Source organism: Neovison vison, chromosome 1, assembly GCF_020171115.1.
Source record: "Neovison vison isolate M4711 chromosome 1, ASM_NN_V1, whole genome shotgun sequence".
NCBI classification, from domain to species: domain Eukaryota; kingdom Metazoa; phylum Chordata; class Mammalia; order Carnivora; family Mustelidae; genus Neogale; species Neogale vison.
Genome location: NC_058091.1, coordinates 271,113,434 through 271,141,218, shown reverse-complemented (window position 1 = coordinate 271,141,218; position 27,785 = coordinate 271,113,434). Strand labels below are relative to the sequence as shown.

Genomic DNA, 27,785 nt, shown 5'->3' with positions numbered 1-27,785 from the left:
GCCTTTTCTGAGAGGGTTCTAGCCTCCTCAGTTGGGTGTCTCCAAAGGTCTGGAACTCTGACCCTCCCTTCTGTGGATAAAAGGACCTCCAGCTTAGCAGGTCAGCAGGGTTTGGCCTGTGGTTTCTGTTTCCACATCTGACTGAAGGTGGGAGTTGGCGTGCATCTCTTTGATATCCCGGTTTTCATCCAGGGAGGGGCGCTCTGTGATAGGCTTTTTTCTTTTCATAGAGGGATGATGTTTGCAATGGGGCAGAGTTGAAATGGGGCCTGTGTTAGCTGACTGTGTATGTGTGTGTGTGTTTTGGAAATGAGGGTGTCCTAGCCCTGGCTAGAGTAGGATATGAGAAAAGCTTTTAGCGACAGGAAGGGGCAAAGTAATACCTTCTGGTTCCCTCACCCCCTGGCACCCGGAGGAGATCTCCCAGAGCTGGCAGTAGCTTCCTATCTCACCGCCACTTTTACATTCTCTTTATCTTGTCTAGGTCATAAAAAGGTCATCTGGGGTCATCTTTTCCCTTCCACAGCAAACGACCAGGGGGACTCACCAGGACCGCTCTTAAAAGTGGTTTCTTCTCACTGGCCTCCATTCTGGGGAGCTGTTTTACCCCCTTCCTTAAGCCAACTTCTTGTTCCTTCTGAGGGACAACAGGGGCAGCTGGGGGAGCCCTGACCCCATCCTTGGCCTGCTTTTCTGGGAAGCTGATTTAACCCCCTGCCCCAGTGGTGCTGTCATTAGTGAATGGCTGGAGGAGCAAGTTTGGTGCAGTCAGAATGCCTCAGGCCATCGAAGCAGTCTACTGAGGGGGAAAGCCAGGATGGCCCTGGGGCCCTCTCTCACTCCATCTTTTTCAGGGCATCCGGGATGCTCTCAGACAGTGGGGTAAAGCCCAGCAGGAGGATGTGTCTCTCGTAGGCCTTAGTCTGCTTGAACACTGTGTCGGTCCCATGGAGGTGGTCCAGCACCCCCAGCACCCCATAGCACTGGTTGAACCTGGAGGAGAGAGAACAGTACGGGAGACTGGTGTGCTGTTCTTTTCATTCATGCTAGCCTTACATTTCTAAGCCCTCTGACCCCAAACACCCATCCCCAACATGCTGACCGCCTCCATCAGAACATCCCAGGGAGTTGTGCACATTCCTGGGGCCACTCCAGACTGACAACCTATGCTCTCCTTTTGAAAAGCTATCTGACTCCGCTGCACACAAGTCAGAATGTGTGGCAGAGCTTGGCTTGTTCAGGTTGGTTCAGGGGCCACCTCCATCAGAATGCCCCAGAACATTGAACTAAAATGCAGTTTGCGAGTCCTGCTGCCCCACACGCTTTGATTCAGCAATGTGCAGCGGAACCCCAAAACCTGCATTTTATCAAGGTTATCTCAGGTGATTATGGCGCTGGAGGTTTGTAGACCACACTTGAAAAAGCCTGGAGGCTTTCAGAGAGGACAATCCCCCTTGTGAGGTGGACATGATAACCACTACGCTGTGGAAATGGACAATTCCCCGTGAATTGTGTGCAGTATTCTTAGGTGTATATGCATTGTTCTAACAGTGTCTATAGCTTACATTAGATATTCAAAGGGCCCAGAACCTAAGTAAAGGTCAAAAACCCACAGAAGACCCAGTGTTAGGAAGAAGGAAGAGAGGAAGGTGATCTGGGTCCAGCATGGTCCTTATTCTGCCAACCTCTAGAACTCTCCCTCCACGAGTACCATCACAAGGAAACTGAAGATACCTGGGTCATGTCTGCTCCCAGAATCTCCAGGAGAGAAGGTGAAGGCTATTGCCCAAGGACCCACAGTGGGGAAAGAGGTCTTACTTGAGATGATGGTAGTCATGGAATTCAGGTGAAGGCAGGAAAGGTAGGTGGTAGCCACAGTGGGAAATGGTGGTGGTGATGAGGGCCAAGGAGAACCACGTGGTGATGGAGGACAAGTGGGAGCCCATTATTAAGGGACCCACCATCACCGGCAGCATGTTGGAGACCTGCAAAGGGAGGGCTGTTTTGAAGGTGGGCCCCAGGGAGATGGAGGGGACCCAATGGGTGTCCACTTTGCCCCAGGGTGGTACCAGCAGGACTTCTTTGACTCAGATCTGGAGAAGCTGAAAGAGTTGCAGGACCTTGATTCACTGGAGTCCTTCAGCTTTTTAACTTTCAGACAAGTTACTGTTTGAGATAACTTCTGCTGGGCATCTCACAAAGCCTAGCACAGACTGGGTCAACAATAAATGGTAGCTGGTGAATGGGAAGAAGGAAGAAAGGGCCACTGTGGTCTTAATTCTCTGTGGGAGGCCTTTGGGAAGGTGGTTGGGGCTCTCTGTCCTTTGCCTCTGGAGAGGAGACCTCTACTGACCACATGCTCGATAGGGTGGGCGTAGAGCGAGATCACGCCAATGGGAGCTGTCCACTCATGGTGTTTCTTGTGGATTTTCTTGTAGAATGCTGGGTGGTGAAGGAGCCTGGAAAAATAGTTAGCAGTTAATAATCTGCCAGTCTCCCTTTTCCCTTTCCCACCAGACTATGAGAAGCCAAAGGTAGGAGCTAAGAGTTCCACCTATGGAGCAAAGTTGCAAACACATTGGATTGGCACTCAGACCTGCCTTTGCGTTCTAACCCCGCCTCTTATGCTGCATAATTTGGGGGTGGGTTACTTTGCCTCTCTCTACCTCAGCTGTACTAGCTGTGGGGATGGCGGGAATGGTGCCCACAAAGAATTGAGTAAGGAAACAGATGGGAAAGCGCCCCACTGCACATGAATGCAGCGGCTTTCTTTGCTGGACGTCTGTCAGTTGCCTCAAGTTGTCAGTTTTGGAACAGTTGGTGCCCACGTTAACTAAGAGGTGTCTTTTGAGGCCAGGTGGTGTTGCTCTGAGGCCTCAATTTCCTCCCTTCCAAGTGAGCCCTGGGAGAGTGAGCAGCCAGCTGTGTCTGGGCCGGGACCAGCTCACCGGTGCGAGTAGTAGAACAGGACTTCCTCAATCAGAGTGAAGATAGCCAGCTCCAGGAGGAACCAGTGGAAGGTGGGTAGCTCTCGGCGGCAGGGGTCTCCCCACAGCTTGAGGATGGGATAGAGGAAGACCAGCATGGGCAGAGAGATCACGCACTGGTTGAAGAGAACTGTGCGGACAGACTGGCGTAGTTTCTCGGCGTCCACCTGCCCAAGGTAAGGAAGGAGGTCTTTCCATTCTAGAAATGCCTTCGCTGTGATCCGCTCTCAGAGGGCCCTCACTCTGGGGTGGATGCTCGTTGTGACGTCTGGCCATAGCCAGCAGCCCTCAGCTGCTGCCCAAGCCCTGGGGTGGCCCATCCGGTGATAACCCTGCTTTTGGAAACTCCCTTCTCAGCAGCCTCCAGTCAGCCTGAACCTGTCTTCTTCCTGCCAAGTGTCACCACTGTTCTCCCCATTTCTCCGGCCAGGCCCAGACATGCTCCTGACAGGCACTGTACGGTGCCTCCAGGGTGCTTGGAGAAGGCTGTCAACTCTCAGGTTGATCTCCTTTTTCAGCCTTTGAGCCCCTCCTCATCCACAGAGGCTTGACCATAGCAGGTGCAGAGATCAAGGTCACCTGCCCCCTCCTGTGGCCCAGCCTCCTGACCAGACCCAGAGTGAAGAGAAGGTGAGCTAGAGAACTGCCTATCCAGGTCTTGACTAAACTTCCTGTGACTTGGTCTTCCTGGTTTTCATGGTGGGGCTGTCAGGATGGGACCTGCCTGAGCACTCTGTCCAGGTTTTCTCTGGCGAGCTGGCTCCAAAATCTCTCACCCTCAATACTGGGCCTCAATACTATAGCCAGCATTTGCCCAAGAATCAGTACCTGACCCTTCCCTTCCTCAGAGCACTGGGGCTCCCTGGAATAGCCCCATGACCACGGGTCACTTCCTGGGTCCTGACAAACTAGTTTGGGGACTGGTCAGAAGGGATTTCTCCCTGAGTTGCCCCCGTGAGCTGGAGGGGTTCTGAGTGGTCGTCAGGCTTCAGCTTTGCTCTTCCTCCAGCTTTCTCCGGCACGGCATGGACTAACTGACTCGAATCCACTCTCTAAGCTTTCAGTTCCATCCCACGTGAAGCCAGGCCAGGCCAGCCTTTTTGGGGAGCACCTGTAGATGAAGTCCTACACCTTCTGGAAACGACCCAGAGGAGGGTGTCCAGCATGTTTACTCCTTCAGTGATTCGGCTGATAGGTCTTGAGCACCCTCGACACTGCAGGCGGTGTCCTGTGTGCTGGGAAGCAAGCATGAGCAAAACAAAGGTTTCTCCCCTCCTTGAGTTTCTATTCCTGGCACCAGGAATCTTAAATAGAATGGTCAGGGTGAGCTTTGTGGAGATGGTGAGATCTGAACAAAGAGAGGAGGAAGGTGAAGGAAAGGAGAGCTGCAGGGGGTCTTCAGGCGAAGGGCACAGCTGGTGAAAGGCTGTCTGCCTCTCGCGGGCATCTCTGACCGGAGAGGAGTGTGGGAAGTAGGAGGTGAGGCCAAAATGGTGGGGAGGTGCGAGAGCATAGACGGCCTTGTAGGTCATTGGGAAAACTGGCTTTTCTTACAAGGGAAATGCGGGGTCATGATGGGAAGAGACGTGACAAACTCTCACAGGATTACTCCAGTCACTGCGCTGACCACAGACTGGAGGAGTAAGACTAGACCAAGAGAGACGAGTGAGAACAGTCCTGTAGGCAGGAGAGAATGACCGCTCGGACCAGTGGGGGTAGTGAAGGGCGGCCCTGCCATGAACTCCCTTCCAGAATGTGGGTGGCAGACTTTGAGGGGGATGATCAGAAGTTCTCGTGGGGACATTCTGGATGGGAGATGTCAAAGAGGCCTTTGGCAATCCGAGCCTGGAATTCAGAAGAGAGCCCCGGCTAGAGATAGAAATCTGTGCGCTGTCGGCATATAGACTGTATTTAAAGTCATGACACTGGAAGAGAAAAGTGAGGGAGTGAAGACAGAGGTGGGGAGCAAGGCCTGAACCCCAGGATGCTTAGCATTAAGAGGCGGGGGAGCAGAGGAGACACCAGAAGGGAGACCGTGAAGGAGCGGCCACTAAGATGGGAGGAGAAGTGGAAAGCCAGGTAGGAGAAGATGCAGCACGATGCAGAGACAAGCCCCTGTGAAGACAAGCCTGCTGGGCTAATGAGAGGAACCTTTGAGAGCACTTGGGGTGGAGCGGCGGGGGTGAGGGCCTGGCCTGAGCAGGTTCACACAAGAGGGGAGACGGTGGGTTTGCGGCTATCAGGGAAATACCAGCCGAAGCACTGCAGGCGAGATCTGTAATGTCTGGGACTTACTTCCGAATGGTTAAGCTAAAAATTACAGGTGCGTACATATTTGTATTTCTACATCTACATAATGCAAATACTGTAAAATGTTTAAAAGTGGTGAATCCAGGTGATGTGAATGAGTGATCATCGTACTGGTTTGTTTCAACTTCTGTATCTATGTTTACCTTTTTTGGTAATTACAATATGCTGGGTGAAGAGTGGACGAGAGGAGCTGGAAACCCTACAGACAACTCTTTCCAACAGCCTGCTTGCAGGTACTGCTCGCGGGCTGAGGTGGAGAGAGCTGGTGGGATCTTTCTTCTGCTTAGTGAAGGAGGAAGCGAGGCTGTCCTCCTCCTGGAGGTCAGGGAAGGAAGTGTTGGGGATGTGAGGAGGGAGGGGAAGATGCAACCGGCTGTCCAGGAGAGCAAGGGAGCAAACAGGCCAGGGAGCTGGGCGCCTGTGGAGGCCTACACTGCGGGAGCACCAGACCTGGAGTCCCATTTTTTAGTATATGTGCTGCCGAAGCGAGCACACCAGACCTGGAGTCCGATGAGAGGGGCCCAGGCTGTGTTTCCTAGTGACACTCTGACCTTGAGCAAGTCATGGCCCCTTTCTGAACCTCGGCTTTGGCAGCAGGCAAAAAGACCTTCTCTGTGTTGCTCTCGAACCACTGTAGACTGTCACCATGAATGTTGTCAAGGTGGGGGATACTCTTGAGAGCTCATGTGGCCTGGGGGTGAAAGCGTGAGCCCTGGGGTCAGAGTTGGAGCATGCATCAGCTACCCATGTCACACCTCAGAGCCTGTTTCCTCGTCTGAACCATGAAGGTTACACAGTCCCTGGCCTTGAGCATTTACTCCGTGGTGCCCAGTCAGGAGACCGCCACGGTCTGACAGATGAAGGGCTCTCAACAGCCCAGCACTGGCTTTGACAACAGCCCCAGCCCATGCGTGCAAAGCTGGACCCGGAGGAAGGAAGCCCCCGGATCGGGACAGTCTCAAATGAGCGGAGCCAGTGCACCTGGCCAGTAGCTCTGGTTCAGGAAGAGGCTCTTCTGAAATCCTGGGTAAAGGGCATTTTTTTTCACCCATTCTGCTTTCCAGAGTGCTGGGCTGTGGCAGAATGCCCTGATGCCGAGATGAGCCACCTAGGCACCTGGGCCGGCATTTAGAAGATGAGTGTGTTCTCTGGGAGGGGAGCCAGAATGTAGTTTCAGTTGGAGCTGGGGAAAAAATCTGGAGTTAAGAATGAGCTTGTTGCATAAGAAAAGGCTCCTGGAGGTTGTCAAAGCACAAGCAGGAGACTGGGCTGAAGGCCGGTCTAGGGGTGGGGGTGGAAGGGTTGGAGGGGTAGGAGGGGTGCAGGTGTGGGGGGGAGGCTCCCTTCCAGTGCCATGTAAGTGGAAGACCTGGGTACTGGGTTAGGAGTTCCCTGTAAGCAGGGTCCAGGACTGGTTTCTTGGTGATAAGCTACACACCCGCAGTTGAAGTGAATGACTGGGAAGGAGGACCTGCTTGAAAAGCAGCCACCGCCCACACATCACACCCCTCTATCCATCGTGGGCCAACCACTGTGCCAACAGCTGTCCTCCTCTGTGCTTTCGGCATCCGGCCATGGCCGTCCCTACCCCGGCCACTGAGGAGGAAGCTGCCTGCTGTCTCTGCACTCAGCCGGGTTCTAGGCTGAGCCCATCATTCTGGTTCCCCAAATGCTGATCACAGTGCTGTGGGGCAGCGCAGGCAGGTGCAGAGCCACGGATGGGAATCAGAGGACCAGGATATTCGTCCTGCCCGGGTGGCTCTGAGATCTGGGGCAGACTGCTTCCTCTCTCCAACCTTCTCCATAGTAACTTGGCTCGCAGAGGCCATGCTCTCTCCCAGGCCCGTGGTGAGCATTGTGAGTGTGGCTTTTGCTCGTGCCCTCTTTGCTTTGACCCAGAGAAGCCACTGCCACACTTACTGGTTCATTCTTGCCAACCTGAATTCGGTAGCGGGAGATGAAGTTAGGTTTTCCGGTTGTGTCAACCACCAGCAGAAGCCCATTGAAGGCCCAGAAGAGCAGAACTGGCACTTGGGTGGCGCCTGAGGGTAGGGAGCAGAAGGAAACAATCAGGGCACTTTGGGTTCTCACAGCACATGTATTAACGGAACACAGCCTGACGGGACCAAGGCTGTGTGGTAGACGGTCCCTTGCTGGGGAGGTCTTGGTGCTCCTGGCCAGAGGGTCTTAACTTTAGTCCTGGGGTGACCGACTAGCTGGGGGAACTTGGTCAGGTCACTTAAGGAGTGTCTCTATTTTCTTAGTTGTAAAATGGAGACCACAACCTTCAAGGTTGTTGAAGACAAAAAAAAATTGTTAAATAGAAATAAAATTTATAATAAATATAAAATCCATATAATAATGAATAAACAAACTACAAATAATTTAGGTTGACAGCTGGAAGTCTGTGCCCATTGAACACTTTATGAATTTCCAAGGGAGGGAGAAGCAGAGGAAGTGCTTGGTAGGACAGGGTTCCTAATGAACACTAGACTAGGGTCAGTCAGAACCTTAATCTTTATGACCCTATGAACTAAGCAGTGGGAGTTCAGGTATCTAGCCAGCAGTTCCCAAAGTGGAAAACTCATCTCTCTCAAGGCATCCTTGGTTAAACAGTGTTCATACCCACTTTCTTGGAAAGCCATGGTCCAGAATAGCCTGCTAGTGGCTCTAAGAGAAACCCATTTGACTTGGTTAATTAAGCCCAGCCTTTCCCAATCCTTTTTTACACCCAGGAACTCTGTTTTCTCAGAACACCTAAGAACATGATGGCCCTGTACCCGTTTGCCCAGGACAGTTTGAATTTACATCAGGCAGTCTAGCGTAATTATTAACACCACCTCATCTAGTCTCACAAATGTTCCTCGTTGGATGAAAAGTTGTACGGCCACCCCACCCACTCACATCCCACAGCACTGATGCTCTGCAAGATACTTCAGCAAACTGGTGATCCACACTTGCAAAATTTAGATAGGACTTTTTTTTTTCTGCTCCGCATCCCACTTTCCAGTAAAGTTATTCTGAGAATCTCTGATCTCTGACTAGAAACAAACAAGCACTTTCTCCACTAGGATTGCCATTTATTGGAATAACAATACAATGTTATCTAACTCTTGCACTAGTAACTTTGTCCGTGTTTTGCTGCCTCCTTCTAAATATTCCAAGGGCCAAGGGCATTTTACTTAACTTTGTGTCTCCGTACTCTTCTTCCTGTACCCTTCTTGCTCCCACCAGAAACCCAAGTGCCTGTGTCCACTGGGACCTGAAAAACCCTTGGCCAGTGCTGTGGGGAAACAGGATTAATACAGGATCCTAGGGAGTAATCTGGCAGTATCCAAAGAAGAGAAGAGCAACAGAAGATTTTATTTATTTATTTGACAGACAGAGATCACAAGTAGGCAGAGAGGCAGGCAGAGAGAGAGGGGGAAGCAGGCTCCCCGCTGAGCAGAGAGCCCGGTGCGGGGCTCCATCCCAGGACCCTGAGATCATAACCTGAGCCGAAGGCAGAGGCTTAACCCACTGAGCCACCCAGGCGCCCCGCCTGAGTGTCTATTAATAGGAAATGGAAAAAAACAGATTAGAGTATCTATATAACGGACTAGACTGGGCAGCTTAAAATAGTAAAGTCAGTTTATATGAACTGACATGGAAAGATGCCCACAATCTATTCAATAAAAAAGAATAAAAAAATAGTTGGTATTGTCTAAGTTCAACCATATATCCAATATAGACTCTTCTATATTTATACTAATTTATACATTATTTATATGACTTATACTAATATATTAACTGTGGTTATTCTTGGATATGAGTGGGTGACTTTCACTTTATGCTTATTGGAATTGTCTGATGTTTATTTTTAACAATGAACATGTATTTACTTTTATTCTCAGAAATTACATGCTTTCTTAATTTGGAAAAAAATAATGTTATGTTGGTGGTTGCCTAGCGGGCCAACCATCAAGGTAGTGCCTCCTTGTAGATCCAAAGGCTCCTGAAGGAATACAGAATAAAAGCCCAACAAGATAAGATCTTGAACTTTTTTCCAGCTATAACACTTAAAATTTGATCTCCTTCGAATATGCTTATCATTGGGGTGAAAGGCAGTTTTCCCATCACTGTAACAAATGTGTGTGTGTGTGTGTGTGTGTGTGTGTGTATATGTATCAAATGTTTTCCCACTACTTCCCCACATATGTTTGCAATCTACATTTTCTTTCTAATGACTTTTCAATGACAGCTTGCACTGAACCTGTCATACTTAATGTTTAGCCTGTTTTCAGAGTTCTTCCAGCTGAAAACAATTGTCAAGGACATTTGATTTGTACTTTTGCTTTGTGACAACTGGCACTTTTTTTTTAATTTCCTCTTCTAGACTGTGACATAGTTTTTTATTACTATTTTTTTTAAAGATTTTATTTTTCCATTTGGCAGACAGAGATCACAAGTAGGCAGAGAGGCAGGCAGAGAGAGAAAGAGAGGAGGAAGCAGGCTCCCTGCAGAGCAGAGAGCCCAATGTGGGGCTCGATCCCAGGACCCTGGGATCATGACCTGAGCCGAAGGCAGAGGCTTTAACCCACTGAGCCCCCCAGGCGCCCCTTTATTACTATTTTTTAGAAAAAAAAATTTTTTTTGAGAGACAGTGCACACGTTGGAGGTAGGGGAAGTGGGGAGAGGAGCAGAGGGAGGAAAGGCACAGGATCCCAAGCAGACTCCTCACGGTGCACAGAGCCTGAAACCGGGCTCCATCTCAGGACCCTAACATCATGACCTGAGCCCAAATCAAGAACTGGAGATGCTTAACTGACTGAGCCACCCAGGCACCCCTGTGACATAGTTTTTAAATGAGATAAACAATTCATCTTAAGTATCTCTATATCCTCCATAAAAATTTGGCAGAGTAACATTAACATTCTTTGCGTGAATGAACTTGTGATTGAGGACATTCACCATTGTCGATAATGCTGATATAAATATCTATGTTAAAATGTCTTTTTTCTTTTACCATATTTTCTTTGGCTTGTTGTGAGTCATTCACAACATCGGTAAATATTAATATTAAGTGACCACTTGTTGTCAAGCCCCAAGATCTAAATTATGCCAGGGATGAGGACACAGTCTCACTGGAGATGGAGCGGCTCTCTGTGCTTGTGGACCCGACATCCAGAAGCAGGACTGGTACTCGAATCATGCATTCATTTTCAGACACACAGTTTGTTTTTAAAATTTTCTATTTTCAGGGGGAGGGGAGTCTCAGGTTCTTTTCTTAGAAATCCTTAGGCAACCATTTCAGACTGCCTATGATTAGCCCTCTTTGGGATTACCGCTGTCATAAACGTCTTCATTCCTTGGAATAAGGAGCTGAGAAATCTCAAAGTAGAGAAGAAAACCACAGACCAAGAATTGAGCTGTGATCGTGTACCCAAACCCTAAGCACTCGGGGTCTGGAAGGCTCACCTATAATGTAGAGGGCCCACTCCTTCCCTTCGAATGTCGACAGCAGCCTCTCCCACTGGGCTTGCCAAAAATAGCCAGAAGCGCCCCAGAATCTCTGAAGATGCCTTGGAAGAGAAGTCATAGAGGTTTCTGGGTGAAGACTGGAGGGTGGACAGTTTCTTACCGCACGCTCCGCCTCAGGACCCCCAGCACACTGTCCCCAGGTCGTGAAGGAAAGCCGGCAGCTCACCATGTGACTGAGTTCCAGAAGGCCACGAGCAAGAGAAGGCCAGAGCCCAAGATGAAAGCTGTCCTCCTCATGGAGCCCCAGATGTGTCCCTCCTAGAGGACAAGAAAGTGTCAGGCCCCAGCGAGCCTCCTGCTATTATAGACAGCTCATAACTAGTCCTGGCAGGAAGATGTGGGATCAGTATCTCAACCACGTCAGCATCACACATCTGCTGACCTTTCCCCAGCTTCTGTGGGAGGCTCTTCCTTATCAAGAGCTCTGGGGCTGTATATGGGTGTGTTCATGAAAATGAGAGTTCAAGGCTGGGGAAGGGAAGAGAGTAAACCCGACTCCAGAGAAACTAGCATGCAGTTCTGTCACCCTGAGAAGGACAGGTACGCCTTCCCCAGCAGTGGGCCTCCGGTACCACTCCTCCTGTGAACAGAGATGCCCATTCTCGGGGCACTGGAATCACCTGGGAGCTTTTAAAAAAAATCCCAGTCCCGAGATTCCTTCCCTGCCTGATTACATAAGAGGCTCCAGGGTGAGACCTGGGTCTCTCTGTTTCTTTTGTTTGTTTGTTTTTGTTTTTGTTTTATTTTTAAAGCTCCCCAGCTAATTCCAGTGGGCAGGCAAGGCGGAGCCAGCCAGCACAGGAACATCTGCAGAAACTGTTCATGGGCCACACCTCTTTCCCCATCCCCATTCCCCTCTTGCTTAGGAAGAAAAAAGAACGAATGAACACATGTTCTGACTTTTAATAATTCCTCTGCTTCTAGTGGGAGGAGCCTGGGCTGCCCCTGCCCAGGATAACAAGCAGTTCTAAGGGAAAGAACGGACCCCTGGCCATCACTGGGCGGTCCCTGACCCAGTCTCCTCCAAAAAGTCTAAAGTAGAGATCATTGCAAACTTGATGGTCCAACGAGCTGCCAGATTTGGAGAAGGAAAATGCTACTGGCTGTGTCACCAATTTCCACTGTACCGTGGACAGAAATAACAAAAGTCCCTTCCCTCTCCTATTTCGAAGCCCAGATCGAGTCTGCTTATATCCCTTCCCGGGAGAGAGCTGGCTGGTCCCTGCAGCTGTGTGCCCGAAGTTCTCCTGCAGTCAGCGAGCTGGACCACGGACACAGGCTCAGGGGCCATTGGCTACAGGAAGCTGCTCTAACAGGACACCATGTTTTAACTCAGACTTTGGAGCTCTGAAGGAGCAGGCTGTTTGGACTGAGTTGTCTGTTTATTTTCAGTGTTACCTTCTCGCACTTCTGATCGAAAGACCAAAGAGAACAAAGTTATTTTCCGTGGCCAGTGAAAAGTTTTTGAAACTTTTCAATGAAATTTTGAAAATAAAATTATTTTCTGTGGCCAGTGAAAAGTTTTTGAAACTAGTGCCCCTCAGGGCCCTGAGCTCTGGAAATGAACTTTCCCCTCTCTCCTTGAGGGCTGGATGGACCAATCAAGGGAACTTGTTCTTTTAAGCAGGCCATGGAACACTCACCCTCAAGCTTGCCAAACATTTAACTCAGGCTTGGCAATTATTCCTTTTTTAGTATTCAGAGGACCCTTTTCACGAACTTTTCCAGACTCGCTAGGAATTTTTCATTTGGGTGTAATCAGATCAAGCTAAATTAAATAAAAAACCTCAATTTCACATAGAAGAGTAGCTACTTTTTGGGGGGCGAGATTGTGTTATCTCTCTCTGGCAGCCCAAGTGAAAGGACTATAAACAAGCCAAAGGTGTCTGTGCCATGCAAGAGCACAGGGCAGAAGTCAGCTCAGAAGTCCGCTGGGCTGGTTCCCAATCCCAGTTTCCAGCCCCCAGTGCGCTTCTCCTATCTCCAGAGCAGTTATAAAAAGGGGTGGTTTCAAAGGCCCGAGGGACGGGGCATTCCTCAGGGCCAGGAGACAATGGGAAGATGGCCTCAGGCTTTTTAGGTCTTCTCCTGGCATCTGCTACCTCACCTCGCATGGGCGAAGGAGTTGAGTTATATGGCAGCCGGGAATCCAGTGGTCTTTGCCCAGCTACTGGAATGAGCACACCACCAAGGTGTCAGCAACCCCTAGACCTTGGTGGAGACCCCAGATACATAGTATGGGCAGCTATGGAAGGAGCCAGTGGCTGTCTTCTCACTAGCTCCGTGGGTGGGGTGCCAGGAGTTACCTGCTTTGGCTTGTCACTGTGTTGCATTCTTCCAGCTTCTCCCTTCATCTGGAACAAGAAAGCACCAGTGAGTCATGAGGTCATGTTCAGAGGCAACCAAGCAAGTATAAAGACTGACTGAAGAATGTCAAGGGGAATGGCTAGGTGTGGTTTTTTAAAGCTGGCTACTGACTAAAACCATCTGGGGAGTTGATAACCTCTGTCTGGGCTCCCACATCTGGAGATGGAATTGGTGTGGGCACAGGTAACATGAATCAGAGTTGGCAGTGGGGGACTCCATCGGCAAGGAAAGGGTTCTCTACAAGAGGAACTGTGTCAAATTCTTCCCTGGAATAGCTTTACTCCCTGCCTCAGCACAACCCTGTCTCATTCAGGAGAAAGCTTTCCTCTGTACCTCCATGGCACCCTAACTGCTGATGGCCTACAGCCCCAAGGCACCTGGACTGAAGCCAGGGCCAGGCCCATGATCTGCATGGACAGCTGGTGTAACCTCTGTGAACTCAGGCTACCACACACAGGGGCTGTTTTTGTAACACTGACTGAAATGGAAGCATTTTGTAACATGTTCAACAGGATTTGAATGAACGGTATATTTACATGCAGGAATCATTAGACAGTGAGTCTGGAAATCTGACACCTTTCTCAAGGTTCTATCCTCAATGGGTCTGTCACTTACTGGTTTTATGACCTTGGTCAAAATGTCCTCTCTGAGCCTCGATTTCCTTTGCCATAAAATGAGAACAACAACAGGGTCCCCGGTTGTGTGATCTCTGCTGGGGGACTGTAACGGCCATGAGGACGGGCTCTCTGGTGTGCCCTTCCTGGGGCCTTCGCACAGGACATGCATAGCCCATGTACACTGAGGGGATGAATCAGAGGATCTGGCTTTTTGGGCCAGTGTTGGCCCAGATGGACCTCGGGAACTCCTACATCGGTCACCTGGGGATTGGTCGAAACCTGGATTTCCAGGCTATGCTCCAAATCAGAGTCTCTTAGGGCAGAGGCTAGGAAACTGCATTTTGGACTTGTTCCTGATGTGGTTCTGGAAGACGTAAGCTATGGGCTGTGGGTTGGTAAAGGGAAAGGCCATCACCTGAGGTCTATGGGGCACAGGCTGGCTCTGGCAAATGTCTTCTCACCCAGTCCCGACTCCCATCCCTTCTTCTTGGCAGAAAGCAGAAGCTAGAAGTTTGCACTGCTAAAGAACGGAACTTCCCTAAGTTGACCCACTGGGGGAGATACCAATGACATCATGAAATCCAACCCACGTAATTTAATCAAACAAGCGCGATCCACTGGGACCTTCTGTGTACCAGGCCCCATGGCCTTTCATGGGTACTGCAGAGCACACTGGGAAAACCATGGCAAGGACACAGCCTTCAAGTTGCACATAGTCCAGCTGGAAGCAAGCCTAGCAATACAGGCTGAAGTCCAGCAACTAAGAAGAGAATGGCAGGAAAGGCCCCAGGATGGGAGTAGAGAGGAACCGGGGGTGGAGCTGGAGCCAAATTCAAGATAGCACAGGCCTATGAAAGTCTTGAACGAAAGAATTATGTTCACCATCAGCACTACTTTTAACATTCAATGGGGCATTCATCAACACAATTAGACAAGAGAAAATAAGCAAAGGTAAAGAATTGGGAAGAGAAAGGTAAAATCCTCACTATTTTTGGGTGCAGTAGTCCCCTCCTAATTGTGGGGGATACATTCCAAGACCCCCAGAGGGTGCCTGAAGCTGCAGGTGGCACTGAACCATTCATGTACTATGCTTTTTCCTATGCATGTATGTACCTATAGTAAAGCTTAATTGGTAAGTTACGAACAATAAGAGATTAATAACAATAAAACAGAACAGTTATAACAAAATACTGCAATAAGTTATGTAAATGGGAGTGATCTCTCTATCTCATTCTCTCTCAAAAGATCTATGCTATTTATCTTTCCCGGCAGAAAATGTTTTGTCCGCATTCATACTCCTCATTGCGGCACCCATAGTTACGACACTGGCCACAGATTGCCTTTGCTCATTGTCACTGCAGTTTGTTCCCAGGCTGTCATGGCATCAACTTTAGGCCTTAACCTCAAGAAATTAATTGCTTGTTGTTTTTGTTGTTGTTGTTGTTTTTTAATTGCTTGGGTTTTCTGATGGTTTGTGTCTTTCGTATGCATTCTTGCAACTTTTGTGTGCCCTTCTGAATGCCCTTTTTAATCTTGGCCTTTTCCAGTAGCTTCCTGGCATTCCTCTTAAGTGTTTTTGCAACAAACTTAAAGCGTTTCTCCGTATCTGAAACAAGGCCATGGTTTCTCCAGGAAAATGGCGGCCTGGGACAGTGGCTGGACTTGGTTGTTGGGTGGCTGGGGATGGCGCTTGCCCTGAGTTGCCAGCCAGCTTGATTTTGTTGAGTATCTCACTACCGGTCTTATTGCAAAGCTCTAGTAAGTGTGGTGCGAGCACATGAACAGGCAGGCATATATAATGCATGAGAAAGTCCAGAAACAGACATATATAGGAATGTAACATATGATAAGAGGAAATCAGTGTAAATGCACTTTGAACTGAGCAGACGCTGAACCTCCACGATGATAAGAGAAATGTGAACTAAAACTACAATGAGAGGGGACACGTAGGTGGCCTAGTCAGCTGAGTGGTGAACTCTTGGTTTTGGCTCAGGTCATCATCTCAGGGTCATGGGACTGAGCCCGGCATCAGGCTCCTCACTCCGTGCAGAGTCTGCTTGTCCCTCTCCCTGCCCCCCCTGCTCCACTCCTCATTCTGTCTCCCTCTCTCTCAAATAAATATAACATTAAAAAAAAAAATAAAACTACAATGAGAAATTATTTCTCGCCCACCAGCATGGCAACAATCTAACAGCTGGATCACATGCTCTGCTGGTAAGGCTGAGGGGACTTTAGAATTGTATTTAGGGGCTCCTGGGTGGCTCTGTCAGTTAAGCGGCTGCCTTCAGCTCGGGTCATGATCCCACGGTCCTGGATCGAGTCCCATGTTGGGCTCCCTGCTCAGCGGAGAGCCTGCTTCTCCCTTTCCCTCTGCCTACATAAATAAATAAAAAATAAATAAAAACCTCTAAAAAAATAAAAAATAAAATTGTATTTGTTCTCATTTTTTAAAATAAGATATTATTTATTTGACAGAGAGAGCACCAGCAGGGAAGCAGCAGAGAGAGAGGGACAACCAGGCTCCACGCTGAACAAGGAACCCGATGACCCCAACAGAAGGCAGATGCTTAACTCACTGAGCTACCTGGATGTACCTCAATAAAGGCATTTAAATTTTAAAAGATAACATGGGGTGCCTGAGTGGCTCAGTTAAGCATCTGTCTTCTACTGGGATCACGATCCCAGGGTCCTGGGATCGACCCCGACACTGAGCTCCTTGCTCGTGGGGAACCTGCTTTTCCCTCTACCTATTGCTGTCCTTGCTTGTGCTCTCTCTGACAATATCTTAAAAAAAAAAAAAAGTCTTGGGGCTCCTGGGTGGCTCAGATAGTTAAGCATCTGCCTTTAGGTTAGGTCATGATCTCAAGGTCCTGGGATGGAGCCCCACGTTGGGCTCCCAGCTCAGCGGGGAGTCTGGTTCTTCCTCTCCCTCTGCCTCTCCCACCACCGGTGCTCTCTCTGTCTCCCAAAGGAATAAATAAAATCCTAAATATATGTCTTTATTGATACACAATTCACATACCATATGATTTACCCATTGAAAATGTGCATTCATTCAGCTTTTAGTATGTTCATAGAGTCGTGCACTCATCACCATGATTCATGTTAGAACATTTTCATTGTCCCAAAGGGAAACCCTGCACCCTTTACTCATCATTTTCCAATTCCTTTCTCCTTCCGCCCCGACTCTAGCCCTAAGCATCCAGTGATCCACTCTCTCTCTCTCTCTGGATTTGCCTATTCTGGACATTTCAGTTAAATGGAATCATACACTATGTAGCCCTTTGTGAGCGGCTTCTTTCACTGGGCATGTCTTCAGGGGTCATCGGTGTTATAGCATGGACCACTACGTCATTTTTTGATTGCCAAGTAACATTCTGTTACGTGGATGTATCGTATTCCACTTATCCATTCATCTGTGGGTAGACAGATGGCTGCTGGGTAGACAGCATCTGTGGGTAGATAGACAGTGGCTGCTGCCACTCTGTAGTTCTCATGGTAACTCATGCACAAGCTTTTGCATGGACATGTTTTTATTTCACTGGATACATGCCCAGGGTGGACATGCTGGGCCCTACAGTCACGACACTGAACCTTTCCAGGAATGTAAAGTGGTTGCACCTTTCTACATTTCCAGCAGCAATGTATGAGGGCTCTAATCTTAGATCCTCACCAACACTGTTTATTGTCCTTGTGGAAGGGTGTCCTAAGCTGGCTGAAGGGAAGCATTACAGATCATCTGGTCCTGCTCTGTGATGAGGATGAAGGAAATTCAATAAAGGAGGGCTGACAGCCTCCCAGAGTTCATAGATGGCACAGCCAGGATCAAAGCCTGGCTTTCAGTATCTCTAAGGATATTTTATTCTTTTGAGTTTGATTGTTCTCGCTTGTATCATTCTAGGTGCATGTTGACCAACTATGACCTTAGGAAATACTTCTCTATGATCCACATTTCTTGTAGATTATTTAGGCTGGAGAAAGACAGCAGTGACCTATGAAGTGCCTTCCAGGGTCTGAGGAGTGAGGACAGCAGGAGGAGGTGACATGCAAGCTCCTCACCATCTCACTGGGACGACAGTATGCAGGAGGGATGCGGTCAGCTCAGAGGAAAAGCTGTCAGGCAGGAATACTGGGACATCTGATATCCAGTCAGGGAGACAGCATCTGATTTAAAGAAAGGAACCAGAGGGCGTAGTGTGGTGTCAATCAGCCCAATCCCCACCTAGACGCAGGAGAAAGAGTTTCAGCCACGCTTTGGCCCCGCCCCTGGAGGCCAGCTTCTTTGCCACCGCTGCTCCTTCTTCCAACTCCCTCTGTTCCAGATGATAGAGGAGAGCCTGTTAGCAGGCCTGTAGGTGTGAACTCTGCCTCACTGTGAGTTCTCATGGAAAGCGATGGAAGAGAAGCAATGGACTGGAGCAAAGCCACCAGCATTTTCTCTTGTCTGACCCAGGATGGCAGCCAGGAGTCCTTTGCTTGCTTGCGTGCTCTTGGGTGCTCTGAAGTCCTATTCCTCACCACCCAAGGCTTCCAAAAGGATAGCGGAGCGGGCACTTCAGGATGGGAAGTCAGCCCCAACTGCGGTGAACACCCCTGCACCCCATCTCGGACAGCACATGTTACTTAATAATCCGGGTGTTAAAGCATTTCCAAAAACTCTCCCTTAAATAACAGTTTTCTCTGTCTGCCCTGTCTTGAGTAGCTCCTGTTGGCCTGATTCCAAGTTTGCTCCACATCCTGCATGTGGTTAGGGGCCCGTTCCAAGAAGTCACCCTTTACATGGGGATAGATTCTTGGACAAGACAGGGTCATTTTTCAATCTGGCAGCTTGCTGCCTGGAATTCTGAAAAGCACAGATCTTTCAGCATAAGGAAGGTAGTGGTTCTAGGACCTTTGGGGCTGAGCCGACCAAGTGTCTTAATGATAAGGAACCAAGAGTCAAAGGAAGCACCTTGAGCTGAGACTCTCAATGTGTACAAGTTATTTGCAGACTGGCAGAATCACCTTGGATCACCTTTTCTATCACCTTGGATTTCCATCCTCAGTTCTTGCTGGGAACTGTGAAAGGCTCTGTTGACCCTGTTGAGATAACCATCCCTTCTGGGGAAGGAAACAAAAGGACTGGGGGTTTATTTGGTAAGCTTCCGGGACTGCTCTGCTGTAGGAACTTGACTTATAAGCCAGAGCCGCATCCTAGCTTTTCCCCCACTTAGCATCACCTATTATCTTTGCCAAGAGGTCAAGAAGCTAATGGGACATGGTCTCTGATCTTTAAAAACTCATCTGTTCCTTTCAGGGACATTTGTTTAGAACTTACTTTGTGCAAGGAACCGTGGAGATGCAACAATAAATGAGAAACCCTCATTTACATAAACCCATCATTCCAAAATCTGTATGGAAAGTATTAAGCTAGAAGTCCGCGCCAGAGCTAAGAAAATACTGAGCAGGGCAGGAGAGCCGGCATACCCAAGAAATCTTTAGAGGAGGACAATGCCCAGGTTTTCTCTGCACTCAGACACATGATCTCCAACCTCAAAACTGAAGCTTTTCCTCCTTGATTTCATTTTAGTTTATTCAGGGAATGCTGGGGTTTAGTTAGATCATACTTTTTTTTTTTTTTTAAGATTTTATTTATTTCTTTGACAGAGATCACAAGCAGGCAGAGAGAGAGAGGAGGAAGCAGGCTCCCTGCCGTGCAGGGAGCCTGATGCAAGACTCGATCCCAGGACCCTGAGCCGAAGGCAGAGGCTTTAACCCACTGAGCCACCCAGGTGCCCCTAGATCATACTTTAAAAAAAAAAAAAAAAAAGATGCTATTTATTTATTTATTTAACAGAGATCACAAGTAGGCAGAGAGGCAGGCAGTGGGAGAGGGGGAAGCAGGCTCCCTACTGAGCAGAGAGCCCAATGCCTGGCTTAATCCCAGGACTCTGAGATCATGACCTGAGCGGAAGGCAGAGGCTTAACCCACTGAGCCACCCAGGTGCCCCTAGATCATACTTTTAAAATCTTTTTTTAAAAAAGATTTCATTTATATGAGAGATAGCACAAGATGGGGGGGCAGGGAGAGGCAGTGGAAGAGGGAGAAGCAGACTCCCCAGTGAGCAGGAATCCTGATTCAGGGCTCGATCTCAGGAAACTGGGATCATGACCTGAGCCAAAGGCAGACACTTAACTGACTGAGCCACCCAGGCACCCCTACATCATACTTAAAAAAACAAAACAAAACAAGATGTCACAAAATCAGACACACAGATCAACGGAACAGAACAGAAAACCCAGAAATGAATCCACAATTATAGGGTCAATTAATCTTAACAAAGCAAGAAAGAATATCCAATGGGAAAAAAGACTATCTTGTCAACTATGTTGGGAAAACTGGACAGCTACACGCAAAAGAATGAAACTTGACCACTGTCTTACCACATACAAAAATAAAACTCGAAATGGATTAAAGACCTAAGTTTGAGACATGAAACCATAAAAGCCCTTGAAGAAAGCACAGGCAGTAATTTCTCAGATATCGGCTGTAACAACTTTTTTCTAGATAGGTCTCCTGAGGCCAGGGAAACAAAAGCAAAAATAAACTACTGGGGCTACAGCAAAATAAGAAGGTTCTGTCACAGCCAAGGAAACATCAACAAAGCTAAAAAAGCAACCTATGGAATGGGAGAAGATATTTGCAAAGGACATATCCGATAAAGGGTCAGTATCCAAAATACATAAAGAAATTACCAAACTCAATGCCCCAAAATGAATAATCCATTTAAAAATGGGCAGAAAACATGGATAGATACTTCACCAAAGAAGACATCCAGGTGGCCAACAGACACATGAAAAGATGCTCAACATCATTCATTATCAGGGAAATGCAAGTCAAAACTACATTGAGAGATCACCTCACACCTGTCAGAACGGCTAAAATCAACAGTACAAGAAACAACAGTTGTTGGCAGGGATGTGGTCAAAGGGGAGTTCTCTTGCACTGTTGGTGGGAACACAAGCTAGTACACCCACTGTGGGGAACAGTATGGCTGTTCCTCAAAAAGTTAAAAATAGGGGTGTCTGGGGGGCTCAGTCAGTTAAGCGTCCACCTTCAGATTAGGTCATGATCTCCGGGTCCTGGGATTGAGCCCCGGATCAGGCTTCCTGCTCTCAGTAGGGAGTCTGCTATTCTCTCTCTCCCCACCTCTGGCCCTCCCCACAGCTCGTTCTCTCTCTCTCTCTCTCAAATAAACAAATAAAATCTTTAAAAAAAGAAAAGAAGTTAAAAATAGAACTACCCTATGATCCAGCAATCGCACTACTAGGTATTTACCTGAAGACTAAAGACTAATTCAAGACAAAAACACTAATTCAAAGGGATACATGTACTCCGATGGTTATAGCAGCACTATTTCCAATAGCCAAATTATGGAAACAGCCCAAGCATCTATCGATTAATGAATGGATAAAGATGTGGGGTGTATGTGTATATATGGACTATATATATATTATATATACATATATGGAACAGATAAACTATATATATATATCCACGTATGTACACACACACACATACGTGTACACAGTGGAATATTATTTAGCCATCAAAAAGAGTGAAATCTTGTGATTTGCAACAACGTGGATGGAGCTAGAGAGTATAACGCCACGTGAAATAAATCAGAGAAAGACAAATACCGTATGATTTCACTAGTAGGTGGAATGTAAAAAACAAAACAAATGAACACAGGGAGAAAAAAAAGAGAGGGAGGGCAAACCAAGAAACTGAACCTTAGCTATCAAGAATGAGCTGGGTGGAGGAGGTGAGGCATGGGTGCAACAGGTGACGGTCATGAAGGAGGGTACGTGTTGTATGACGTGCTAAGTCAGTACACAGTACGCCTGACATATCACCCTGTATGTTAACTAACTGGAACTTACTTGTTTTTTGTTTTAACTGAATGGAATTTAAATAAAAACTTTAAAAAAAAATAGGAGCACCTGGGTGGGTCAGTCAGTTCGGCATCTGCCTTCAGCTCAGGTCTTGATCCCAGGGTCCTGGGACTGAGCCCTGCATCGGTTTCCTTGCTCAGCGAGAGCCTGCTTCTCCTTCTATCTCCCCTCTGCTCATGCTCTCTCTTTCGCTCACACTCTTTTTCCTCAATAAATAAATAAAACCTTAAAAAAAAAACTTAAAAAAATCAAGATAGATGTATGAATATGAATATCACTACTGCCACTGTAGGTATTCCCTACTCCATTATTTCATTCTCCAAAGGAAGCCATGTACTTTGTATGAATATACAGATGCTAAATTCTACATAGAAATTAGTGTACAGTTCTCCTCTTTGGAAGAAGTAGTATGCTTTTTTTGTAACATGCAAAACAAAACTGAGGCGATCCATTTTGGTGCCTCCATGTGCGCCTTTTTGCTTCGGCTGCCGATTAAGCTCAGAGTTAAATTTAATGCTCAAATACGCTTTGGGGGATTTTTTTTTTTTTTTGATTATACAGTCCTATATAAAAAATGATATATATATAAAGATGTTCAATGTAACAGATTTTAATGGCTAAAGATTAGAAACAAGTTAAATGTCTATCAATAGCAGCTGGTTAAGAAAATTATATTGCATCCAATGGTGAAACAATTTTCATCCAGTAAAGGAATAAGGCTTTGTGTGTACTCTCTAGAAGTATTAAGTGGGAAAAAAAAAACAATGCATGGAATATTTTTGTGTGTGTGTGTCCTGTTTAAGTGTGCATGGGATAATACATAGAATATTAGACTACTGCTGGAAGAGTATCTAAGAAACTGTTTACAATGGTGGCTTTTGGAGGTGAACTGGGCCACTAGGGGACAGGGTAGAAGGAAGGCTATCTTTTTACTATATGCTGTTTCAGACCTTTTGAATTTGGTACCATGAGTATGTTTTTACCTATTTAGAAAATTACAGAACTGTTAAAAGTTTTTAAAATAAATTCAATGCCCATTTGTTGGAAACATTTTATTGAAAATTTGAAGAGTAATTAGCTCTCTCTTTAATTAACTTTCCCTTTCTCAAAAATTAGATTAATTTCAATTCCTTTGAGAAGTCTGTTGCCCCTGAAAGTATAGGCCAATTTTTTCCACGTTCATTCTTCAGGATAGAAAGGTCCATAGCTTTCATTAGATTATTAAAGGTAACTCTGATGGAGTCAAGCAGAGAAAGACAATTATCATAGGGTTTCACTTCTATGTGGAACATAAGGAATAGCATAGAGGATATTAGGAGAAGGAAGGGAAAAATGAAGGCGGGGAGAAAATCAGAGGGGGAGACACACCATGAGAGACTGTGGACTCTAGGAAACAAACTGAGGATTTCAGAGGGGAAGGGGTAGGGGGATGGGGGGTCCCAGTGATGGATATTAAGGAGGGTATGTATTGCAATGATCACTGGGTGTTGTACGCAATGAATCATAGAACATTACATCGAAAACTAATATACTGTATGGTGACTAACATAACATCGAAAAAAAAAAAAGAACCAGTGCTTTGTTTCTTCTTCTCCTTTTTTTGTGGTGACAGGGAGGGGGAGGCAGAGGGGATCAGGAGAAAGGTTAACAACTTTACATGGTCCCAAAGAAGAGCAATAGCAGCAAAGCTTCTGGTTCTTTTTTCTACAGATCACAATTCAGAACAGTACGAAAGGTATTTATTTGTGCCGGATGGTTTCTTATCAGGTTTTACCTATTTGCAGCTGTTCAATTGTATATATCCTTTATTGGAAGCTATTTCAAACTCTTTTGAGATGGAGACTGGGTCTAAAGTATAAATAAACAGAACCAGATATTAAAATTAAAAACAAGAACTAAGAGAGATGAGGATGACTGTCTGTACCATGAGACCTTGACCCTGGAAGGAGGCAGCTCTGCTTGATTCCAAAGGCAGAGAGCATCCTGGGGCACCTGGGTGGCTCAGTGGGATAAGTGTCTGCCTCCCGCTCAGGTCATGTTCCTAGGGTCCTGGGATCCAGCCCTGGATCCCTGATCAGGCTCCCTGGTCAGCAGAGTCTGCTTCTCCCTCTCCCTCTACTCCTCTCTCCACTCATGTGCATACTCTCTCTCTCTCAAATAAATAGTCTTAAAAAAAAAACAACAGAAAAAAACCCCCCCCAAACCAAACCAAACCAACCAAACAAAAAACAAAGGCAGAGTGCTGACGCCCACTGTGTCCATGGGATGGAAACTGAGTGCCACCGGACTGAGCAATGAGAGATCAATATCTAAGTTCTATGCGGGAACCCTCGGCTCCGGGTAAACCTTCTGGCCAAAGGAAAGGTGACTGTTTATCTTCTGGTGCTGGGAAGGCCTCTTTGGCTGCAGGGGTCCCAACATTTTTCTGTCTACATCTGATCTCAGTGGAGGCAAAGAAGCATTTCCAAATATGTGTTCTTTGGCTAAGCTAATACGCCCACATACTATCTCCTAAGATATTTACATAGGAGGCTGACTCCTCTAAGCTGCACAAGCCTATATTCTGCTGAATATTTTATGCCAAAGAAGCTTGTTTTCTGTGCCTCTCTACCTGCTGGCAGATGTGTTTTCAATTTTAAGTGGACAGAATCTGTAGGAAGGTTCTAGGGAAGTCCCCAAACATGGTAGGCAGATGTGTCTTCAACCGCAGAAGTTCCTTCACATTGACTGCCAGTGGGAATGCTCAAGTTAGAGATTTTGGCAAATAAAGCCAATGGCGATTATTAATATTTGATATGTTCAGGTGCTATAATCACTCCATTTTTATTGTGCTTTTTCTCTCTGACCTTTTCCTTTACCTTTCTAAAGTCTCCCATCCAACAACTAGACGTGATCTCAGAGCCCTTCAAGTCAGATGCTACTGTTTTCCACTGGAAGACATGGGGGCATAGAAAGGTTCAGTGTTCAGCTTCAAATTACAAGGCTATTTAGTGGCAGAACTTGATTTCAGTGCTTATTATACCAACTGAGTCTGCAAAAAGTGTAGAATGTGCTGATGTTGTGCATGCAGGGTGGGCATCAGGGTTGTAAAGGAACACAAAGGAATGAGATCAGCCTCTATCAGCCATGAATAATGGATTAGATACTGCGAGCATGCGTGCCTGTGTTTTAATACCAGAGGGGAAACAGAACATGTTTTCTCTAAAATAGTAATAATTCTTTCAAGAAACATTTACTGTATGTAAGATACAAAGGTAGCCATAGGGGATAGATACAAAGATGAATAGGAGATGCTTCTTGCCGTATTTAATAAAGTAATACTGCATAGCTTTGATTTTTCAAGTGAGAAAGTATGTAGGAGGAGAATATGAAATTGCATAGGATGGGAATGCATTTAGGAAAGAGAAAGAAAGAAAGGCACCAAAGAAAAATATTCTAATACTTCGTAACAACGAAGTATTCCCTTTAAAGGGAAGTTGATACATATTGTGAGATTATCCAAATTAGATACTTTTTAAGTATGGTTCTTTTGATTCTGACTATACAAGCTATTTATTACAGAATTCTCGGTCTAGGAAAATGATACAATGAGGCTAAAGCTGTGTTCATGACCTTGAGAATCTGAATATAGACAAGAGACAGAACAGAGGAATGGGGTGAGGGTGTGGGGGGGTAGAGACTTTAAGTTTTTTCTGCAGGCTGACACTTTCAGATTTTTTTTTAGAGCTTTTATTTATTTATTTGTCAGAGAGAGAGAGAGAGAGAGAGCGAGAGCGAGCACACAAGCAGGGGGAGGCAGGCAAAGGGAGAAAGAGGGTCCCCGCTGAGCAGGGAGCCATGCGGGACTCTATCCCAGGACCCTGGGATCATGACCTAAGCCACAGGCAGATGCCTAACTGACTGAGCCACCCAGGTGTCCCTCTTTCAGATTCTAGGTCCCTGAATATTCTGCTTGGTTGATGAGGGTTCCTATTTTATAGGTGTAAGATATACCATCTTTACATGACTATGTACTGTTTCTTTGTAAACATACTGTGAAATTATTAGAATTATTTACTTTCAAAGGAGAAAAAAGAACAAGTGAGATCTTGTTGATTGTCTACTCCACCTCTTCTATTTTATAAGCAAAGATTAGCCTCAACGAGCAGAACTGACTTATTCCAAACTCTAGTTTCTGGGAAAATCCAGGCTTCCTGAGACTTCGCTGGGTGCCGAGTGTGTGTTTGGAAGAGCACAAATTCTCTTCCCTAAGTGGGAAACGACATCGGGAGAGGGCGACCGACAGGAGGACGAGAACTCCCACCACCTCAGCCTCTGCTCTCAGGCTGTTCATTGTCTTGGAAAAAGCTCAGCCGACTGTCTCTAAGGGGGAGGACACTGACCGGAAATGTAGTTGTCCAGCTTAAAGCCTGTGGTGAGGAAGACTTGAGGAGCTGCTGTGACCAAGGTCTAAGCACAAATGAGGCTTTTGTGGATGAAAAGATTCTCATTCCAGAAGACGAAATGCCGGAAAGAAAGGTGAGACTCCGAGCCAAAAGACGGAGGATTGTTCTACCAACGTTCCCTTCCCTGCCTTTTCTACGGGGTATGTGTATCGTTTAAGCACCGCCTGTCCCGCCTGATAGCGTGCCTGTGAAAATGAGCCTGCCTGTTTGTTTACTGTGAGGTCCACAAACCTGCCATGTGGCAGACACTCAGTATCTGCTGAATAAAGGAAAGGAGAACTGAATAAAAAGCACTGTGTTGTGGCACCTGGGTGGCTCAGTGGGTTAAAGCCTCTGCTTTCAGCTCAGTTCATGATCTTGGGGTCTTGGGATTGAGCCCCGCATTGGGCTCTCTGCTTAGGGGGGAGCCTGCTTCCTCCTCTCTCTCTCTGCCTGCCTCTCTGCCTACTTGAGATCTCTGTCAAATAAATAAACAAAACCTTAAAAAAAAAAGCACTGTGTTTTGCCCTCAGAAGGTGTCCAATATTTGCTTTCAAGGTATCAGCACCTTTCCCTGGGACTAAGGCCTTTTCTTTCCATGGCCAGAGGCTGGAGTTCAGAGCTCTGAACTAAATGATTCTAAAATCATTCTAGTGATTCTAAAATCATATTGATTTTAGAATCATGATCTCTCAATGTAAGAGATGTGGTTGGAACTGTGCATGGAACTGAAGCAAACCGCAGTCTGTATCCTGTTTTGCTTGCCTGAAGCCCCAAAGGGTCTGTATGAGCCCCTGGAAACGACCAGCCTTATCGTTCATCCCCATCGAGGTACACAGACTACATCCTCTCACCCAGGAAGCTCTGTGGGAGTCCTTCCCGGGAACTACGGAAGGGCCAGTAATTCTAAGACCACTGATGCATCTTTGTATGTGGCGACAAGACAGCTTGGACACGGTTGCCCATCTCTAGCTCACACCTTGATCTTGTTTTAAGACCATTAAAATTGCTATGTGCCTTCCAGGTGATCCGACAGGTCAGAGAAGCAGTTTGTGGTTTCCCCGACAGACTTGCAGTTGGCTTTTCCTCTTCGGAGTTCTGACTTGAGAATTTGCCCTTTATATACAGGGTTGTGAAGCCAAACCCTGACCATCTGACAGGACAGACTGTCAGGTGCTAGCTGGACAAGAGGACAGAGGAGGGGATGGCACAAAGGCAGAGTCTGCAGACATCAGCAACGGCCTTGTCGGGGGCTCTGGGCAGCAAGAAGACGGCCCAGATCAACAATCAGAGGCAAATCTCACCTGTTTTGTACGTGGGGGAGGACAGAGAGGGAGCAGAGGGGAGAAGAACGCACTTTATCTTTCTTTAAGGGAACTCGGAAGCGCCCAGACGGTGGCGAACAGCTCCCTCCCCGGCAGTTCCCGCTCACCTCTGCAGGGGCCCGAGTCCCAGCTCCTCCGAGGTCCCGGTCCACAGCCCACGCTCGCCTCCCCTTCTCCTCCGCCCCTACCTAGGCGGCTGCTGTCACTGCGCGGCAGCCCACTCTCGCGGCTCCTCGGTGGCTCGGGGAGGCCGGTCACAGTGATCGAGTTACGGAGCAGCCGACTGGCTCGGGCCAGGCA

General features: G+C 47.2%; 1 protein-coding gene across 3 annotated transcripts; it reads right to left on the bottom strand.

Annotated features, from left to right (window-relative positions):
* Nucleotides 1-459: 459 nt before the first annotated feature.
* On the bottom strand, nt 460-27,785 carry FAXDC2 (fatty acid hydroxylase domain containing 2). Of its 3 annotated transcripts, none has more exons than XM_044230803.1 (9): nt 27,593-27,785; nt 13,124-13,171; nt 10,984-11,075; nt 10,755-10,858; nt 7,218-7,339; nt 2,949-3,154; nt 2,354-2,459; nt 1,819-1,985; nt 460-993 (listed from the first exon to the last, which is right to left on the bottom strand). In XM_044230803.1, the coding sequence occupies exons 2-9, from the start codon at nt 13,169-13,171 to the stop codon at nt 837-839; spliced, it is 1,002 nt and encodes a 333-aa protein (XP_044086738.1). In that variant the 5' UTR covers nt 27,593-27,785; the 3' UTR covers nt 460-836. The 3 variants fall into 3 exon arrangements, with proteins under 3 accessions (XP_044086738.1, XP_044086746.1, XP_044086729.1); XM_044230811.1 differs by lacking the exon at nt 27,593-27,785 and adding an exon at nt 17,861-17,886 and having other exon boundaries at nt 7,236-7,339; XM_044230794.1 differs by lacking the exon at nt 27,593-27,785 and adding an exon at nt 17,861-17,880.

Coding starts and splice junctions, on each gene's coding strand:
- FAXDC2 (XM_044230794.1), bottom strand. Junction 11,076..13,123: donor ACAGTGACAAGCCAAAGCAG/GTAACTCCTGGC, acceptor CTTGTCCTCTAG/GAGGGACACATCTGGGGCTC. Junction 1,986..2,353: donor CCCACCCTATCGAGCATGTG/GTCAGTAGAGGT, acceptor CTCCCTTTGCAG/GTCTCCAACATGCTGCCGGT.